The sequence below is a fragment of the Haliotis rufescens genome, unplaced genomic scaffold, assembly GCF_023055435.1.
Source record: "Haliotis rufescens isolate VD_foot unplaced genomic scaffold, xgHalRufe1.0.p SCAF_24, whole genome shotgun sequence".
Taxonomy (NCBI): Eukaryota; Metazoa; Mollusca; class Gastropoda; order Lepetellida; family Haliotidae; genus Haliotis; species Haliotis rufescens.
The window spans coordinates 7,223,804-7,244,916 of NW_025963935.1; the positions used below are offsets into that span (position 1 = coordinate 7,223,804).

The following is a 21,113-nucleotide window of genomic DNA, read 5'->3' on the forward strand; positions in this document are numbered from 1 at the left end:
TCACCCCACTCAGCAATAGTCCAGCTATATGACGGCGGTCTGTAAATAATCGAGTCTGAAACATACAATCCAGGGATCGACATGATGAGGATCGATCCACGAAATTGGAATAGGATGACATGCATCAACTAAGTCAGCGAGCCTGACCTCCAGATCCCCTTAGTCGCCTTTTCTGGAGAGAATGGGTTACTGAAAACCTATTCTACCCCAGATCTTCACGGGTCACAGAATATGTGGACGCACGTTGAAAGCACATAGATTGTGATACAAGGCACATAGATTGTTAGTTTCAAGCCATGTTGCATGTCATACAATAGATGAACGCATGGGTGGCAACACATAACAGTCAGCCACACTGTTCACCTGTGGGTACAACACAAGAACCATTTACACACGATGGAAGGAGCATTGAATAGTACACTGATAACTCAGATAAAGGTATCAGACATTAGGCAGACAGGCTATCACAGTTGAGCGTGAAGTGTTTCACATAACATCAGTGTGTAACGGATGTAGAGAACTGGAGTTATCAATGTTACCTCCTGTCTATACCGAGTTCTGCTGGAATGCAACACAAACACCCGCGGTAGTAATTCAATATTGCACACACTACAATTCAACTCTCTTTTTGAGTTGACATGATATATATATATATATATATATATATATATATATATATATCACCTGTGTTGACATGATATGTATCACCTGTGTTCACATGATATATATCACATCTAGTACCGGCTGCCCTCGGGTATTTATATCATCCTACAGTTGTCCCTTTATGCTGTGTAACATCGGAGGCTTTGAATCCCTCATGCAACATAGAATGTATTCAGTCTGTCATGAGTTGCTTCCCTTGACTCAGGTGGGTAGGGAATATCTTGATTCAGACAATGTGGGATGCTGACTGTTCTGGCCATGGCAAGGCAGAGACTCAGCGGATAAGTGAGTGAGTGAGTGAGTATGGCTTTTGACAACTTTAAGCAATATTCCAGCAATGTCTCCGCGGAGGACACCAGAAACAGGCTTCACACATTGTACCAATGTGGGGAATCGAACCCGGGTCTTAGGCTTGAGGAGTGAACGTTTTAACCACTAGGCTACCCCACCGCCCCCGCAGTGGATGAGACTTACAACAAGAAATTCCAACACATACTAACATTTCATAGTCGTCTCAACATTTTAAACCTAATTTATCATCGATATTTATCGTTATGGTATGCCAACTGGCAGAATAGACAACATACATAGTCGTAAATCTGAAATCCCAAGATTATCCATTTGGTCTGAAAGGCAATGAGGCTTTATTGCTAAAGTCTACATGTGTGTGTTCCAAATCTCGCTCAAATACAGACTGAGGTTGTGTGAAAGGAGTACTTCCGGTGAAGTGGTAAAACGCCGACAAAAGAACCACATGAGTGGAAAAGGGATAGTGAGAACTGGGTCGGACCACATGTAGGGATCAATCTAACGGCGTACACATAGCAATTCAACATAACAGCTTTGTAATCACATGGCAGTGACATAAAGCTTTCCCAGTGTCCTATTTCCATCAATGTGTAGATGTGCCATATTTACTTTCTGTGAACAAAACACTGCACACAGCTCAAAACAGTTTCTATTGCCTACCGTGCTGTCACTGTGAATCATTTCCTGGTGTGTTTTATGCGTTATGGCGTCTATCTGAAGGTTGTGTGTGTATATCAAGCCCAAGTATCGGAAGTAAAGCATGTATGTGGATAGTTTCTTCCATGACACGGTAAGTTAGCGTAGTGTTAATACATAACAGCGTCTCCGTGATGCCTGTACCAGTCTTTCTGACAAACACAAGCACGTTAAGGGCACTGGCTTTCATGATGTCGTCAAATATCATTGAACATATTGTGACGCCGGTGGCGCAACGGTCTAAGGTTATGACGCCAACTCCATTCTCAAACAATTGTGCTCAGCAGTTATGTTGATCTCAGTGACAGGGAGACGTGTGTTAAGTCTCGTGGTGTTCAACAGATAGCATACAATTATATTTCGTATTGTCCAAGAGACACTGATTTGACCATCTCGGTTGTCTAATGGAACTTCTGCGTGGAGAGTGGATGTCTTACCGAACATCCTTAAGGGTACTACTTGCCCGCAAGGTGAGTAAGTTAGTATCATTTTACACTGCTTTCAGCAATATTCTAGCAATATCATGGCGGGGTATGCTCACAGTCAGTATACTGTGTCTAATTGTTGTGTCCGTACTAAACTCCGGAATGGTATCTCGGTGGGAAGCCGTACAAAACCGACATTAGTGTTAAGCACACATAAACACAGAGTAACACACACATACACACACACGCACGCATGCACGTACGCACCCATTCAATATCTCATATCAATCATTGCTTTTTACGTCTACCATGGCCATGCCACATTTTCATGTAAATTCAATAGAAGAATTGATTCGATTACTCTGAACCCAGACGTAATATTTGCCTTTTGGCTATTTTTACTGTGCAATAAGCTGCCATGATTCTCCCTTTACGCTATGAAAACGATACAATTTAACCTGGGAATCATTCCTTGCAGTCAGTGTATATGAACACAATCGAAACTGATCCCAATCACCCCTCATGTGATTATACAACTTTTTGCGCAATATGTAAAGCATTCCGTGTGAGGTAGAGTGAGTGTTAATAATTGTCATGTATTAGATCAGTATTTCCAAAGCCCCATCTTTCTATTCTCAGGAGGTATTTCTTCGCTGTTCAGAAGAGATAAAAACATCACTGGTTGTCATGGCGTTATTAGCCGGAGTGCATCCGTGTGTGGGGAAGACAGGTAAGTGTCAATTTTCAAATTTGAGTGAACCATAATATATTGTACTTGTTATATTCAAATATTGATACTGTACAAGAACATGCCATTGTACAATAACCTAATACAATACACGTGTTCCAGCGCCTCTCTACCTGACCAGCTACCCTGAGGCTGCCACAGAAGGAGCAGACTTCACACTGTACTGTACACCCGCACAGGGCAGGACATTGATAAGTGTCAGATGGTACAGAAACAATGTTAACATATTTGATACAAGCAGTGATTCCGAAGTATCTGCTGTCATACTCAATAACTTCACCACCTCCCCCGAGTACCAGTCTGTGTCAGGACGTATCAGTGTCCACTCCTCCCTCCAGCGGCACAACGTGACTCTCAGGACCAACTCTACACTAGACAAGGGCTCCGTCTGGATATGCCAGAATAGACAACAGTTCAGCAATAACCTCACAATTGAACTCAAAGTGTCGATTCAAGGTAATTCGCTTATGATTGAAACATTTCAGTAGATAAGGAAAACAAAACATGCAACGTTATGTGGCTTGGAATAATATACATATAAAGCTGTGTATCAGAGATTTGGGCTAAAGCTGTGTATCAGAGATTCGGGCTAAATCTTTGTATCAGAGATTTGGGCTCAAGCTGTGTATCAGAGATTTGGACTGATCTACACTCTTGTTTCTGGTTTGTGTATTACCCTACAGAGCAATATATTATTCTTTCTCGAACGCCAATTGTAATCATTGACTTTCATTGACCCATTCTTATGATTTTGAGTGCTAGTTGGCATTTTGTGCCAAATATAATCTATTTTGGCAGATGATCTGGAATGATTATTCTTCATCTCTGACGTTTTGTCTTTACCGTAATTAGGTTTTTGAAATAATTGTTTTGATCAAGGTAATAGTAGTTTTGACAATATATTTTATGGATGATAACTTCTTTATTCAATTGTGATATGACGTTTCACTATAAAATCCTTATACTGTTGTCTAGCAAGTGTGAAGTAAGGCAGCACAGAACAGGCTTATAAACATCTGATAATGGAACCAGTAGAAGGGTGATGGTTGATGATAGAATAACAACAGAAGGAAGCCAATTGTAAATGTCGAGGGATAATGGATGATTGATAACAGAAAGAAGGATGCCAATTGCAAATTACCGGGTACAGACATACAATACTGAGCGTTCTATTGCAACACTTCAAGTAAATTTTATTGTAGATATATCTCTAGCATTTCCAAATTTGAAGCATCAGTGACAAAATGTCCGATGTTCGCATTTGGCTTGTAACATGTGTCCCTGTGTTTTTACAAGCGAACATGTTTTTACATGTGTTTGTGATGAGTGCAACCAGGTGGGCAGGATATCATAACTATTTGATAGTGATTCATAAACACATGCTCATAATATAGTCAGAATCGTACAATCGATCTCAGTCGGGTTTTCTTATGAATATGGAAGTGGTTTTGTCGCTTATATTTATTGGATGGTATTCGAGGCAAGTGATTACAGTGATATATCTCCTCTAGCTGAATACTTGACGCTTACAATAAGTGATTGCCCAATTTCTTAAGAGGATGACATTTATCATTGTGTGGCATGTATAAATATTAGTCTCATTGTCAGTGTCCATCTCGGTGTATGCAACAAAACATCCAGGCACAGATGAACAGATCCTTAAACTGACTTGCGAAGGAGCAGATGACATAACAGAAACTGTTTGGTCCAGGAACTCAGTGAACATATTCCAAACCACCCTACCAAGGTCCATGCTGGTGTACGACACCGACTCCCCCGAGTACCAGTCTGTGTCAGGACGTATCAGTGTCAGCTCCTCCCTCCAGCAGCACAACGTGACTCTCAGGACCAACTCTACACTCGACAAGGGCTCCGTGTGGAGATGTAAGGTTGGACAACAGTTCAGCAATAACATCACTGTTGAACTCAAAGAATCTATGCAAGGTAATTCACTTGTGTAATTGACCCGCAAAGATGCAAGTTAGAATATGTCTTCAGCTACCCATGCTTGCCACAAAGGCGACTAACGGGATCGGGTGGTCAGGCTCGCTGACTTGCTTGATCCCCGCCTATAGCTGGAATATTGCTGATTGATGAGTTAAGCAGCGAACAGACAAACACTGATATAATATACTGCGTATACGTTGATCAACCAAACGGATTTGTCAGGAAGAACGACGGTTCAGCAATAACCTCACTATTGATATTGTACAATATATATAAAGTGTCAATACACACTCAATGTATTAATATATGTGAAGATGGTACTGAAATACGCGAGGCTTAAAAACACATAACACACTGATTTTTTGTCCACAGAAGATCCTGTAACGACGATTGGAGCAATTGTTTCACCATCTGCCTCAGAAGGTGTGTCATTGCACTTACTCTTGATTATAGTATACATATTATAGTTATATTAATCCTTCTCACTGGCGTTTAGTTAAAAATATCTTATTATGTTGATAGTTCTGTTATCTACCTCAGAAGGTGTGTCATTGCACCTACCCTTGCCTATATTATGCATAAAATATTGTGATTTGTGATATTAATCCTGCATGCTCTTTCTTCAAAGAATTCTTTCGATTCTTCCTGAAAAAAGTTGTTCTTTAGATTTTTCCAATTTTAACTCATCAATGACAAAAATGGTGTCCGATGCAATTCCTTATTTTGACTTGAACCATATGTTTCTGTCTTGTTGTTTTTTACGTGAACAATTGCCTTTCCTTTGCATGTATTTGTGATTGAGCCACCTGTGAGACATGATAGACTCACCTTTTAGCGAATTGTATGATTGTCATTCTTAAACACTCATGATAAACTTAGAATCGAGTTTTCTTATGATTGTGGAAAAGGATATTGTTGTTTTTATTCATTTTATATGATTTTATTTATCACACATTACCTTAATTTCAACCCCTTTCTGCAGCTTACATCGGGTAGCCCTGTACGTTTCTGTGCATGACTGTGTCATATAAAGCTTTTCACTGCTTTAGTTTTAATTTGAAAATATGAATATATTTATATTTTCATCTATACAGTTTCATTTTTATGCATTTTTTTTACAAAATGTAAGTAAACGTTGACAGAAGCATTCCGCCTCCTTATTTCCACGTCCTTGATTCTATCTTCTTTTAAATCTTATTAATGTGGATGACTGCGAAGTATGAATATAATATGTGACAACAGCCTTCTGTTTTACATCTTATAAATGTGACCACAGCCTTCACCTACAACATGGTCCTGAAACTTGATGCAGAATACAGGATGCCATGGTAACGATGATAGATATAGCGATTCAAATTGAGTTTACTTTGTACTCCAGATGGAAATATTTTACCAATCACTGCTGTAGCTGGGAGCATCATCGTTGCCATCGTCATCGTCGTCGCCATTGCCACCTCTGTGTTACTTGTACGGAAATACAAGCAGGATAAGTGCTGTTCTTTCACAGTGTCCAATATAAAATGATTCCACTGTGTTTACACACCCTGTGCTTGTCTGTACATATCTATTTTCTGTGACATATTTACTTGTTGGTTGTATATTCAATTGTGTCGTACTTGTTAAGAGACATTTTTTACATCATTTCACCATTTCATAAATGCATTAGTTGATGCGTCACCTTTTCTCGGGCATATAACACCATTTCACTATAATGAGACAATATTAGTGTTATATTTCATACCGTTTCACCTAAATGCAGTCGTGTCGTGTGCTGTTCCAGACATAGCAGAAAGCAACAGCCAGATGTACAGCACCATGTCACGTGACCCGAACACTGAGAACAACTACACTGAGTTGGATCATGGACACACAGGTGAAAAGTTTCCTACTTCCCTGTCTGTCAACACCGAGGAGTCCCCGGCCTACTACAACACAGCACCTGCTGACAGTCAGTACGAAAACCCACCCGCTTCCACTGAGTGATACTTAACCCGTATTCTTGATGCAACATGGCAGGGTGGTAAGTATCTGAGCCCCAGTGGCCTGGACAATTCTCAGACTCAGCACAAGAAAAACGTTCTATTCTGTTTCATACAAATTACGACCACTTCCAGAAAGGGGAAGATCGTTGGTTCGTTCCGATGGACACGTTATACCAATAACTTGTTGGTACCTATTGTTTCCCTGCCTTGCGTTTAGCTTAAAGGGATGAAACAAGATTTGGGCGACACCGAGTCTGTATTCTGTGTGTAATATCCATGTTAAACTGTTGCATGGTACCTCAGTGGGATAGCATGTACTTGGGTTCCTTGATTTTGTTTGAAAACGTGCGTTTTAGGTATATATTTTATTGGTTTGTGTGTTTTCATGTTTTTCTGTCTCCTCGGCTGTGTGTACATTTTATTGAACTTGCGTTATACAATGTATGATACTTTTATAAAGAAAATTCTTCTACTTCTTTCATGATTGATTTTTGCATGAATAAATTTCCTTTTGGCAACTTTACATGTGGTCGTTCTAATCTATCGTGTATACCATCCACCCTTGTATCGTTACCAATCATACCAGGCAATACTTCCTGACTGTTAATCACCAGGTGTTTTCTGTCGAACAGTTCTTTTTTGCAACAGGATAATTGACATAATGACAAATGTCATCGGGAAAATGACTCAACGTGCGAAACGTGCCTGCCATTTTTAATGAAATAAGAAAAAACTGTCAATAACATGTGTGTGTTTTTTATTATTATGCATAGTAGTTTCGGCGTTGTATTATAAGGTCTCTTAACGGATAGATGAAGAACGGACATCATTGACCAAGGTTAACCCTGGACCTATCAGTAAATGTTCGAGCTTGTGAGATATGAAAAACGTCACACACATTCATAGTCATACAATAAAGGAACACAAAATCATGGGAATCGACACTTAACATTCAGTGACGTATACATACTTTAAACATGAATATATAACACAGGATTAATGTAGACGTGATGAACGGAGTAGCGAATATTACACTGATATTGTCAGATGTGGTCAGTATGTTGTAAATGTAATCGGTGTGTGATAGTATAGTACGTATTTTTGTATATCTACATGGTGTTTGGTCTAGTAGAGAGAAAGTCTATTATGATGACGGAATATTGAAATATTGACGGAATGGTGATAATTCATACATGATGTTCCTGCTGTTGATAAGGTTGATGGCAGATATGGTCAGTATGTTGTAAATGTGTTCATTGTCAGATGTGGTCAGTGTGTTGTCGATATGATCATTGTCAGATTTGGTCAGTATGTTGCAAATATGTTCATTGTCAGATGTGGTCAGTATGTTGTCGATATGATCATTGTCAAATTTGGTCAGTATGTTGTAAATATGTTCATTGTCAGATGTGGTCAGTATATTGTAAATATGTTCATTGTCAGATGTGGTCAGTATGTTGTCGATATGATCATTGTCAGATTTGGTCAGTATGTTGTAAATATGTTCATTGTCAGATGTGGTCAGTGTGTTGCAGATATGATCATTGTCAGATGTGGTCAGTATGTTGTAGATATGTACATTGTCAGATGTGGTCAGTGTGTTGTAGATATGTTCATTGTCAGATGTGGTCAGTGTGTTGTAGATATGTTCATTGTCAGATGTGGTCAGTATGTTGTAAATATGTTCATTGTCAGATGTGGTCAGTATGTTGTAAATATGTTCATTGTCAGATGTGGTCAGTGTGGTGTAGATATGATCATTGTCAGACGTGGTCAGTGTGTTGTCGATATGTTCATTGTCAGATGTGGTCAGTATGTTTAAATATGTTCATTGTCAGATGTGGTCAGTGTGTTGTCGATATGTTCATTGTCTGATGTGGTCAGTGTGTTGTAGATATGTTCATTGTCAGATGTGGTCAGTGTGTTGTCGATATGTTTATTGTCAGATGTGGTCAGTGTGTTGTAGATATGATCATTGTCAGATGTGGTCAGTGTGTTGTTGATATGTTCATTGTCAGATGTGGTCAGTGTGTTGTAGATATGATCATTGTCAGATGTGGTCAGTGTGTTGTCGATATGTTCATGGTCAGATGTGGTCAGTGTGTTGTAGATATGTTCATTGTCAGATGTGGTCAATGTGTTGTAGATATGTTCATTGTCAGATGTGGTCAGTATGTTGTTAATATGTTCATTGTCAGATGTGGTCAGTATGTTGTAAATGTAATCGGTGTATGCAAATATAGCATGTATTTTTGTATATCTACATGGTGTTTGGTTTGTTTGTTGTTTAACGCCCCACTCGGCAATATTCCAGCTATATGACGGCTGTCCGTGAATAATCGAGTCTGAAACATACAATCAAGTTATCCAGAATGGGTTACTTAGAATCCATTCTACCCCGGATCTTCACAGGTCACAGGATATGTGGACGCACGTTAAAAGGCACATAGATTGTGACACAAGGCACATAGATTGTGATACAAGTCACATTGATTGTGAGTTTCAAGCCATGTTGTATGTCATACAATAGATGAACACACGGGAGGCAACACATTACAGTCAACCAGACTGTTCACCTGTGGGTATAACACAAGGACCATTTACACACGATGGAAGGAGCCTTTAATAGTACACTGATAACTCAGATAACGGTATGATGCATTAGGCAGACAAACTATCACAGTTTAGTCAGTTGAGCATGAAGTGTTTCCCATAACCCCAGTGTGTTAAGAGTGTAAAATATACAGCTTGCTCTTGTGTAGAGAACTTGAGTTATCAGTGTTACTTCCTGACAATCTGTCTCTACTGAGTTCTGGTGGAATGCAACACAAACACCAGCGGTAGTCATTCAATATTGCACACACGATCTTACTACAATTCAACTCGCTTCATTTGGTGGGTGTAACCTATCCTATGTACGGATAGTATCATACTCTCACAGCAAAGACCTTTTCTATAACCGTATCTCTCACGTTGACGGGCTACAGGTTTTTATAATCTTGTGTTTACATGATATATATCACTTGTGTTTACATGATATATATCACTTGTGTTCACATGATATATATCATTTGTGTTTACATGATATGTATCCCTTGTGTTCACCTGATATATATCACTTGTGTCACATGATATATATCATTTGTGTTTACATGATATGTATCCCTTGTGTTCACCTGATATATATCACTTGTGTTTACATGATATATATCACTTGTGTTTACATGATATGTATCACTTGTGTTCACATGATATATATCACTTGTGTTACGTGATATATATCACTTGTGTTCACATAATATATATCTTGTGTTCACATGATATGTATCACTTGTGTTCACACGATATATATCACTTGTGTTTACATGATATATATCACATCTAGCACCGACTGCCCTCGTGTCTTAATATCATCCTACATTCTTTTCCCTTGTGCATCAGAGGCTTTGAATCCCGGATAAAACATAGTATGTACCTCAGTCTGTAATGAGTTGCTTTCCTTAACTCAATATCTTGATTCAGATATTGTAGGATGATGACTGGTGTCTGTTCATGGCAATGCAGGTTATATTGCCAGCAAAGACCCAGCGGATGAGAGAGTGAGTGAATATGGTGTTACGCCGATAATGCAATATTCCAGCATTATCACGGCGGGGGACCCCAGAAAATGGTTTGACACATTGTACTAATGTGGGGGATCGACCCCGGGTCTTCAGCGTGACGAGTGAACGCTTTAACCGCTAGGCTACCCCATCGCCCCTTCAGCGAATGAGACTTATTACAAGTAATTGCAACACATATTAACATGAATTGACTAAAGTTGACATGTGTTAGTCGTTTCAACATTAAACCTTATTTATCCAACTGGCAGTAAAGACACCATACATAGTCGTAATTCAGACATACCAAGATTATCCATTTGTCTGAATGAACAAACATATTTTTTTGCAGTAGTTAAGATAAAACACTACCTAGCAATGAGGCTTTTTTGTTTAAGTCTACATACGTGTGTTCCAACTCTTGCTCACTTACAGCCCGGCGTTAACATGTGTGCAAGGAGTACTTCCGGTGAAGCGGCATGAATGGAACGGGGATAGTGAGAATCGGGTCAGACCTCACATCTGACTCGAATATATGCGTAGAGTTGGGATCACTGTAAGGGCTTCAACATATTTGCAATTCAATTCAATTGTTTTGTAATCGCATGAATCTGACATAAAGCTTTCTCAGTGTCCTGTTTCCATGAAATACGAAGATAAGCACGAACATATGGCGTAAACATACTTGCAATTCAACATGACAGTCCTATTTCCATCACTATTTATTTAGGTTCTGTGAACAAAACACTGCACACAACAGAAACTGGTTTGTCACCCGAGCTGTCACTGTGTATCACTTGTTGTCACTGTTGTGTTATCACGTCTCCGTGAAGGCTGTTTATGTATATATCACCTGGGAGTAAATATCACACACTCATTCATGCAACAAATGAATGACACTCCACATATATTTGCAACAGTGGATATATTTGATCTCCCTCATTTGTTTATAGGTTTAGTAAGAGGGTGGTTACCAGCGTAAATGACAAACTGCTCTATTCAGCGACTTTGAACATACTTAACCCCGTTCTGTATTGTCTACCCTAACTGTCGCGGTGTATCACTTCCTGGTGTATTATAGGCATTGTGACGTCTCTCCGTGAAGGTTGTGTCTGTGTATCTGAGCGCACTATTGGACCTACGAGCATGTCTATGGGCGGTATATTTCATGACACGGTAAGTTAACGTGGTGTTAATGTATTACAGCAACTCCGTGATGTTACTGCGTATCACCGCGGTTGTGTCTGTGTATCTGAGCGCACTATTGGACCTACGAGCATGTCTGTGGCGGTATATTTCATGACACGGTAAGTTAACGTGGTGTTAATGTATTACAGCAACTCCGTGATGTTACTGCGTATCACCGCGGTTGTGTCTGTGTATCTGAGCGCACTATTGGACCTACGAGCATGTCTGTGGCGGTATATTTCATGACACGGTAAGTTAACGTGGTGTTAATGTATTACAGTGACTCCGTGATGGCTGTACATGTATGTATTGCATGTGGAGTCAGAAATAACCGAGTTTATAAAAAAAACGTATACGCGCATAACCCCACACTAGACGTCGTCATAACTGAAGATTGTTAGCGTCATCAAACAATTGTGGTTTTCTGAGACGGTGGTCGTGATCAGTGCATTTTCCTGAAGCGGTGCTCAAAAGGTTCAACAAATAATAGGTGATAAAGAAATTATTACACCCGCATGTGATTTTAAAAAACTGCTCTCGCTGGAAATACAAGAGTTCTGACACTCGTTCCGTAAACATTTGTTCATATAATCGCTATATCTAAAGTAATACAAGCATGTTTATATTCAGTTGTTTCCATGATGATGACTTAAAGTTTGTCGTTTCTATCTTTGTCTTCCGCGACAATGCACCGTTTCAACATTGCATGCTTGCCTGTACACTGTATACACTTGATTTGTCTTATTACTTGACATTGGTTCGCTGCTAGATCTCATCGATAAGAAGTAAACTGCCATGATGCCCTTATCTTACATAGTAATCATGCTGGACGTCTTGTATGTGTCCGTTCATTGTCCATGAAGATGTTGCACCTATACACAGACGGTATCTTCAACCTTTAATACCTCCTTGCTGGTATCAGTGAGTTTTGACCACAATATGAACTGCTCCTTATCACACCTCATGTGGTCCCGCATTTCTTTCCACAAGTATAGAGATGATAATAACTGTAATACGAGTATATGAATGCATGATCGTAAAATGTAAAATTCTCCTTACGGGTGCAGATCACTATTTTCTTATCTTACAATTCTCAGGTGGCATCAGTTCGCTGTACAAATGAGATAAAAACATCACTTGTTGTCATGGCAATATTAGCTGGTGTGCATCCTTGTCTGGGGACGACAGGTAAGTGTTCGATATGGGTGAGTGAATCATAAAGTACTGTACTTGTTATATTCAAATGATGATACTGTACAAGAACATGACATTGTACAATAATCTCATACAATACACATGTTCCAGCGCCTCTCCACCTGACCAGCTACCCTGAGTCTGCCACAGATGGAGCAGACTTCACACTGTCCTGTACACCAGCACAGGGCGGGGAATTGATAGGTGTCAGGTGGAACAGAAACAATGTTTACATATTTGATACAAGCAGTGATGCCGACGCATCTGCTGCCATACTCCACCCCCTCACCACCTCCCCCGAGTACCAGTCTGTATCAGGACGTATCAGTGTCAGCTCCTCCCTCCAGCAGCACAACGTGACTCTCAGGACCGACTCTACACTCGACCAGGGCTCCGTGTGGAGATGTCGGACTGGGCCACAGTTAAGCAATAACCTCACTATTGAAGTCAAAGTGTCTATTCAAGGTACAAGCAGAGCCGAAGGTACAGGTGCAATATCACATTGTGTGCTAAAGTGATTCAGTAGAAGTAGTAGTAGTAGTAGTAGTAGTAGTAGTAGTAGTTGTAGTAGTAGCAGTAGCAGTAGCAGTAGCAGTAGCAGTAGCAGTAGTAGTAGTAGTAGTAGTTGTAGTAGTAGTAGTAGTAGTAGTAGCAGAAGAGGTAGTAGTAGTAGTAGTAGTTGTTGTAGTAGTAGCAGCAGTAGTAGTAGTAGTTGTTTTGTTGTAGTAGAGGTTGTAGTAGTAGTAGTGTTAGTTGTGGTAGTAGCAGTAGTAGCAGTAGTAGTAGTAGTGTGAGCAGTAGTTATAAATGACGTCCATTATATGACGTCATCAAGTTGCGAGCGCATATTCGAATCTCCAGAAATGACGTATATATACTGTGAAGTCTGACTACAAGATTTGAAACACTGATGGGCTTTCAACATTTCAGGCTCCAAAAGATTGGAGGCACAAAATACAATATTAAAAAGATAATACATTTGTGGTTGGCTTCTTTAGTGCCTTGTGTCTTTTATGACATTCTACATCAACCTAAATCAACCAGACACATTACACCGTTTGCCACTGAAGGACAACATACAGGTGCGTACTTGTAGATCATATAGTAGTGGCAAACAATGATCACTAGTCGGTGTTTTTAGATATCAACATTATGTACCGATTTCTAAATCTTTGTCAGGCCTAGATTTGACCGTGTGTTGAACGATTGTTTCAATGTGTTATATACTGAATATCTTTATGTTTCAAGGTCCATCCTCGACTCATGACAACGATGTGTTGACAACGAACCCAGCAGTGTCCACAAAAAGTAAGTAGAGTACTACCATACAGTACAACATAGAGTAGTGGCGGCGGTAGTAGTTGTAATAGAAGTAAAAGTAGTAGTAGTAGTAGCAGTAGTGGTAATAGCAGCAGAGGTAAAAGTAGTAGTAGTAGAAGTAGTGGCGGTGGTAGTAGTAGTGGTGGCAGTGGTGGTGATCATAGTAGTGGTGGTGGTCGTAGTAGTAATCCTTTATCGCTATGCCCCTTTCACTGGCCATATACTTCTATCACACTGAAGTGGACATGTAGCATCGAATCTGTCAGTATTTGATTCTGAATTTTTAAAGTGATTCTGTTAAGAGAAACATACCATTGTCGAGACCATTTCTTTTGTTGGAAATTTTATGTAATGTCCACATATGTCTGTAATTTTCCTTATAACAAAAGCACACTGGAACAATATGTAATCATATATCTTTTATGACTTTTTTTGCTTGACGCTTCGCAACTCGATTAAAAATAGAATATTAATTGATAAACGGATTTCGAAATCTTTGTGAGGCCTAGATTTGACCGTGTGTTGAATGCTTGTATCAATATGTTATATACTGAATATCTGTATGTTTCAAGGCCCATCCTCGACTGATGGCAAAGATATGATGACAACAAACCAAACAGTGTCTACACAAAGTATGTATAAAAAAAGTGTACTGTAATACAAGTACTGCTTTACAAAATCTTGTGAAACTATACGACATCATTATTGTGACCTTACTAATTTAAGACTGTTTAACGATTATAGAAAAGTTGATATTAGAAATTGACTTGGATTTTATCTGTATTGCTTTACTTACCACCCGATGTGTCCTGATGAAATGAACAGCTCCTTTTATTCATACAGTTGGATTCGTCTATGTTGTTGCTGGATCCGCGGGTGGTGTGGTGATTGTGGTTGTCATCGTCATCGTTGTGTTATTGTGCATACGATCCAGAAGGGAGGGTAAATGCCAGACAGATGGTGCGAATGTTTACTTACATTCTTCTACGTTTAACTTCATAGGATACGAATAATCTTGTTACTTAAATTTAAGAGGTCTCACACGATGTACAACGTTAACCACTCATTCCTTTGGTAATAGGTGTTTGAACTTGAAACGAAAACGAGTGCCTGTTCAATTGTTGAAATTGTTTTCAGACAAGGCAGACAAAGACAACTGGTACGTGTTTCTATGTTTAACTTCTCAATACTAATCTGAATGGATGATATCCTCTTTAAGTGGCATGTAACAGCTGTAGCAACAACCAAGACAGCACTACGACGTTTTAGTCTACTGGCATCGGACAACTTACTGCAATGGATACTTCAGCAAAGTCGCTTTGAGAGAGTGTAAAAGATGTTCAACAACATGAGGCAATCGTGTCTTCAATTGATTATATGTTACACACTCAGCATTATACAAATACATATAAGCGACACACCCCTTTACATAAACATAAGACATCTCTGCTAAAAGCACAGTCGATTGTCCGACTATTTTGATGTTGAACATAAACACTGAATCTTCATACAAACAACTTCCACTTCGGCTACTGTACGTTACTCTGTTGACATCTCCATGGTGACTCACTGTCCGATACACCAGAAATCATATCCATGTTGTACAAGATACATCAACGTATTTTCCCCTTATGGAATAGAGGTTCTCTAAATACTCTGCTTTACACACTGTCGCCCATGTTTAATTTGATGTTAATTATGATTAGTGAAAAAACAAATTGAAATGATTAACGCTCACAACGTCCAATGGAATCACTCGGATTTCACAAAGATGGCACAGTTTTGCCTTTTGCCGAGGTCGCCATATGTTTATTGTGTTCCGTGAATGTTTCAGCAAAGAAGACGGATATAACGAGGAATCTGAGAGAGAGACGATCGGTATGTTTATGATTCACTCTTACGTCTACTTTATGTTAGAGATACTGTTTTGTCATATTATATTATCTGAATCCTGGGTGTAATTAATTGTCTAAAACATTTCAACACTTCAAACTGCGTATTGTCCTGTATCGACGAGCTGTTGACAATGAAGAAACAGGTGTCAGGAAGGCTATATTGTGTCATGTGTAAAAGAGTCAGATTGAGACAGAGAGACAACAGGTGCCAGGTAGGTTATATTGTGTTATGTTGAAGTGAGTCAGATTGAGACCCATTGAAATCAGAAAGTTTATCAGAAAAGTTTTTTAAGTGAGGTCGGTATGTCTAACAAATATTTGTCTGATTCTTCGAATATTTTTGTGAAGGATGAATACATCTGATATGAACATAAATCCTCAACAACAACAATCCACATTCAAATACTGCTCGTAACATATCCAACCCGTCATAAGATTACTGTATAACTTGAGGTATATTTTCTGTGTTTAGTGATGGAGGATAATGATCTGTATCACGGATTTGTCAGAACTGAGAACCAGGAGTCAGCAGAGGAACAGCAGGTGGCAGGTAAGTTATTCTGACGTCATTCGTAGCAGTTCATATTGTGACGGTATCATGGCTTACTATTGATAAGTTATGGCATCAAAAGCAAACGCTGGCATTATAACCCGCTTCACATGTATGTACACTAACTGTGGCAGTTGGGAATGCTGTGTTTTCCCATCAATCACAGAAACAAAGACGATATATACATCCACTTCATATGTATGTACACTAACTGCGGCAGTTGGGGATGCTGTGTTTTCCCATCAATCACAGAAACAAAGACGATATATACATCCACTTCATATGTATGTACACTAACTGTGGCACTTGGGGATGCTGTGCTTCCCCATCAATCACAGAGACAAGGACGATCTATACATCCACTTGATATGTATGTACACTAACTGTGGCAGTTGGGGATGCTGTGTTTTCCCATCAATCACAGAAACAAAGACGATCTATACATCCACTTCATATGTATGTACACTAACTGTGGCAGTTGGGGATGCTGTGCTTCCCCATCAATCACAGAGACAAGGACGATATATACATCCACTTCATATGTATGTACACTAACTGTGGCAGTTGGGAATGCCGTGTTTCCCCATCAATCACAGAGAGAAGGACGATATATACATCCACTTCATATGTATGTACACTAACTGTGGCAGTTGGGAATGCCGTGTTTCCCCATCAATCACAGAGACAAGGACGATATATACATCCACTTCATATGTATGTACACTAACTGTGGCAGTTGGGAATGCCGTGTTTCCCCATCAATCACAGAGACAAGGACGATATATACATCCACTTGATATGTATGTACACTAACTGTGGCAGTTGGGAATGCCGTGTTTCCCCATCAATCACAGAGACAAGGACGATATATACATCCACTTCATATGTATGTACACTAACTGTGGCAGTTGGGAATGCCGTGTTTCCCCATCAATCACAGAGACAAGGACGATATATACATCCACTTCATATGTATGTACACTAACTGTGGCAGTTGGGAATGCCGTGTTTCCCCATCAATCACAGAGACAAGGACGATATATACATCCACTTGATATGTATGTACACTAACTGTGGCAGTTGGGAATGCCATGTTTCCCCATCAATCACAGAGACAATAACGATATATACATCCACTTCATATGTATGTACACTAACTGTGGCAGTTGGGAATGCCGTGTTTCCCCATCAATCACAGAGACAATAACGATATATACATCCACTTGATATGTATGTACACTAACTGTGGCAGTTGGGAATGCCATGTTTCCCCATCAATCACAGAGACAATAACGATATATACATCCACTTCATATGTATGTACACTAACTGTGGCAGTTGGGAATGCCGTGTTTCCCCATCAATCACAGAGACAAGGACGATATATACATCCAGTAAACGTAACTGAATACACAAAGTAAATCACAAGAGTAGAACTAAAAAAATATGTGTTGTTTTCATTTAAGATGTGTATGCAAAGGTGAACAAGGTAAGGAAAACCCACAATGCAACAGAAGTACAGATCACTCTGAGTATTGAAGACCTGTATGCAAAACCCAGCAAACCAGCAAGCGGAAACAGCGAAGGTAAGCCAAAATGTACCTGTGTTTTTTTTGCAGTGATGAATATTCATGAAATTATGATGTATGTAAACGTAAACATTTTATAGATAATAGTTGCTTATGTCAGAAACTAGTCAGGATGATAAATTATATAAAATGTGAAAAAGTAATATACGAAAACGTATTTGATGACAACGTTTCATTGTTGAAGGATACATCGGAACAGGGAGTAAGTTGACAGGGAGTTTGTGAAGTTTCATTGCTGTAGCATCGGAGGATAGCATCAGTGTCACCATAGGGATAGTATAGCATAGAATTTGCGATGTTATACCTCGACTTAGCTGCCAGTTCATTGCCCTCATTCTTTCAGCAGCATCCAAGGTTTCATCCAACCAGAATGCGGATGTCAACACCCCCGACTGATCGAGACTGAGGCCGGATCAACAGTAGACGTCGTTGACGACTTCCACTGATGCATGCATGGAGTTCTTCATGTTTTATGATGCAGCGTCATTACAGCTTTAACGCCTACGAGGAATATACAGATAATCACACAGTTTGATCAGATATATTTTGTGTTTGTTTGTTTATAACACCGTACCACGCAATATGTGAGCTATATAAGCCTGTAAGTAATTGAATCTGGACCAGATACTCCAGTGATTGATATTATGAGCAACTTTCCACCTCTTTGTGGTACTGTGACACGCTAGCGACTCAGTCAGAACTCCTGACCACCCATTTGATTTATTGGGCTCTAACGACAAGCATATGCTGTTGGTGACCTATTGTAACCGGGAATCCTCACGGGAACGTCTGTTTGATGATAGAAAGTACAACAGGAACAGCAGGACATGGTTATAATAAACACTGATGCAGTATACCAACGTTTATACGGAACTGTTTCAATATCCCACTGCTTTACTATGTACTATCATATATACTTAAGTAAAGCCAATTAACCACTTTTGCATATCACTCAAGGTAGTGGCACGTGCATAACAATCTGGTCAGACTCACAATAAGTGGAGAAAAAAAAATGCCATACATTGTCACAATGTTTTTCTTACAAAGAAGAGATAATTTATGGACAACAACAGATTGGTCCCCATAACCGGAGAATAAAAAACTACCGTACATTGTCACAATGATTTTCTTAGATTGTCAAAGTTTTTTTCTATTAACGATAACACCAAAAGAATATAATATTAGCAAGGCTTGACAACGATATAAGGATCTATACCGAAACGTCTCCCTTACAGTAATAGAGAAGTTGTTGTCCATAAATTATCTCTACTTTGTCATCCGTCAACTGCTGCCAATCAAACAACTCATGTTTTTTCTTAGATGGTCAAAGTATCTCTGTTACTTTTTACGAGAATACCAAAAGAATATCATATGAGCATAGAATATGTCAACAATTCCACGAATGATTATTCGCTGCTATAAAAAATACACAATATATATACCTTGATAGGAATAGTAGGGAATCATGAAAACTGGCCGAAAAAGTTTAGCGAGTTAACGAAATACGGATAAAATGAACAAGTTTCCCAAATTCCTTGAAGTTCGTTGCAAGCATATGTTATAACCTGGTGTTCAGCTTGTTGAAATGCTTGCTTTAGGTGTATTATCTGTTGATGTTATAACCTTATACATTGTGTTACTCTATTGTATTTGCTGATATATGTACCTGCTAATTGAACTTCCTGTTTGCGGACAAGGTTTAGCGAGTAACGAAATACGGATAAAACGTCCCTGGCCGTTCGTTGCAAGAATGTGTTACTGCAGAATTAGGATACCTGCAGAGATATACCTGCTTGCTGAACTACTTGCGTTGGTTGTATAATGTGATGATGTTATTACCATATACATGGAGTCACTGTTGCATTTGCTAATATATGTACCTGCTTATTGAACTTACTGTTGCGGACAAGGTTTAGCGAGTAACAAAATGCGGACAAAAGGTTCCTAAACTACTTGCGTTAAGCATATTACCAATGGATGTCATTAACATATACATGGAGTCTGTGTTTCGCATGCTAATATATGTACCTACTTTCAATTGTCATACGCGCATTTCATCAATTTGATCCGCTTAACTTGTGGCAGAAATTACGGAAGATTAGCATTTTACAAATAGCTATTGTTGTATCATATATAATAAGTGCTGTATAATTAATGATTGAATGTTCTTGTACAAAAGCTAATTATTTCGTGGATTTAGTTTACCCGTTTACAGAAGCTACATGTAATCTGGCCTGCTATCTGTGTGAGGTATATTATCTAAGACGTTCAGTGCTTGTAATGTTTATATTGTGTTAAGATTATTTTAATGACATGTTGGACAAGCACCTACATATATTTATGACATGAAAAATGTAAACAATTTGTACAGGGCTTCTATTAACTCTGATAATGTGCTTCTACTTATCAGGATATCATCACCCAGATGTAAAGTGCACATCACTTGTTTTACTAGTATCGTCCTTGGTTTTAAGGTTTAATGTTAAACCCCCGATCAGTGATATACACACACACAATGGGAAAATACCACCCGGTTATTATAGCTTTGGAGTGACGAGTGTCAAGGTACAACACACACAATGCTGTTGTCCCAGCTGCTAGTACGATGATGAGGATAAAGGTTTCCACTAACCAGTACATGATTAGTGGGGAGAACTACCTGCCTCATCCCCTTTCGCAGATAATACAGAAGTATCATGTAATGTAGACCTCCAAAATGCAATATATATTTACGTTTTATGATTACTTATTAAAATATATAACATCAAACTTGTGTGTGTTTTGCAAAGAAGAAGATAATTTGCTTGATATCCATAATGATGCATCAACGAACAATCAAGTACAATACTGAAACAAGAGAGGCAGGAAAAAATTAGGATTTGGGACACAAAACTGAATACTTAGCTGGTTTGACTCATCATTTCAAGGACTAAACACGGAGTTCCGACTGGTCTTTTCATACGATATTAACTACTCCACTTACAATGTAAGCGGTCAATTATTTTATG

The 21,113-nt window shown here is 39.1% G+C and overlaps 2 protein-coding genes across 6 annotated transcripts in view; both read left to right on the forward strand.

Annotated features, from left to right (window-relative positions):
* Positions 1 to 6,434, forward strand: part of LOC124113532 — a 110,877-nt gene extending 104,443 nt beyond the window's left edge. The window contains exons 5-7 of the mRNA XM_048402099.1: positions 4,450 to 4,785; positions 5,161 to 5,211; positions 6,167 to 6,434. Of these exons, the coding sequence (XP_048258056.1) occupies positions 4,450 to 4,785; positions 5,161 to 5,211; positions 6,167 to 6,312 (533 nt within the window). The 3' untranslated portion in view covers positions 6,313 to 6,434. The remainder of the gene's footprint in view (positions 1 to 4,449; positions 4,786 to 5,160; positions 5,212 to 6,166) is intronic.
* A 5,005-nt stretch (positions 6,435 to 11,439) lies between these two features.
* LOC124113537 lies at positions 11,440 to 20,874 on the forward strand. 5 transcript variants are annotated; one of them, XM_048402108.1, is made up of 11 exons: positions 11,440 to 11,545; positions 12,655 to 12,745; positions 12,863 to 13,234; positions 14,000 to 14,059; positions 14,644 to 14,703; positions 14,897 to 15,031; positions 15,209 to 15,230; positions 15,906 to 15,949; positions 16,439 to 16,516; positions 17,983 to 18,102; positions 18,449 to 20,874. In XM_048402108.1, the coding sequence occupies exons 1-11, from the start codon at positions 11,516 to 11,518 to the stop codon at positions 18,499 to 18,501; spliced, it is 1,065 nt and encodes a 354-aa protein (XP_048258065.1). In that variant the 5' UTR covers positions 11,440 to 11,515; the 3' UTR covers positions 18,502 to 20,874. The 5 variants fall into 5 exon arrangements, with proteins under 5 accessions (XP_048258065.1, XP_048258066.1, XP_048258067.1 ...); XM_048402109.1 differs by having other exon boundaries at positions 18,452 to 20,874; XM_048402110.1 differs by having other exon boundaries at positions 14,915 to 15,031.
* The last annotated feature ends 239 nt before the right edge of the window (positions 20,875 to 21,113 follow it).

Bases quoted from the DNA above. Each gene is read 5' to 3' on its own strand.
- LOC124113537 (XM_048402108.1), top strand. From the start codon at position 11,516: ATGTCTATGGGCGGTATATTTCATGACACG. The intron at 13,235-13,999 runs GTACAGGTGCAA...TTATGTTTCAAG, and splicing joins AGGTACAAGCAGAGCCGAAG to GTCCATCCTCGACTCATGAC. The intron at 14,704-14,896 runs GTATGTATAAAA...TGAAATGAACAG, and splicing joins CCAAACAGTGTCTACACAAA to CTCCTTTTATTCATACAGTT.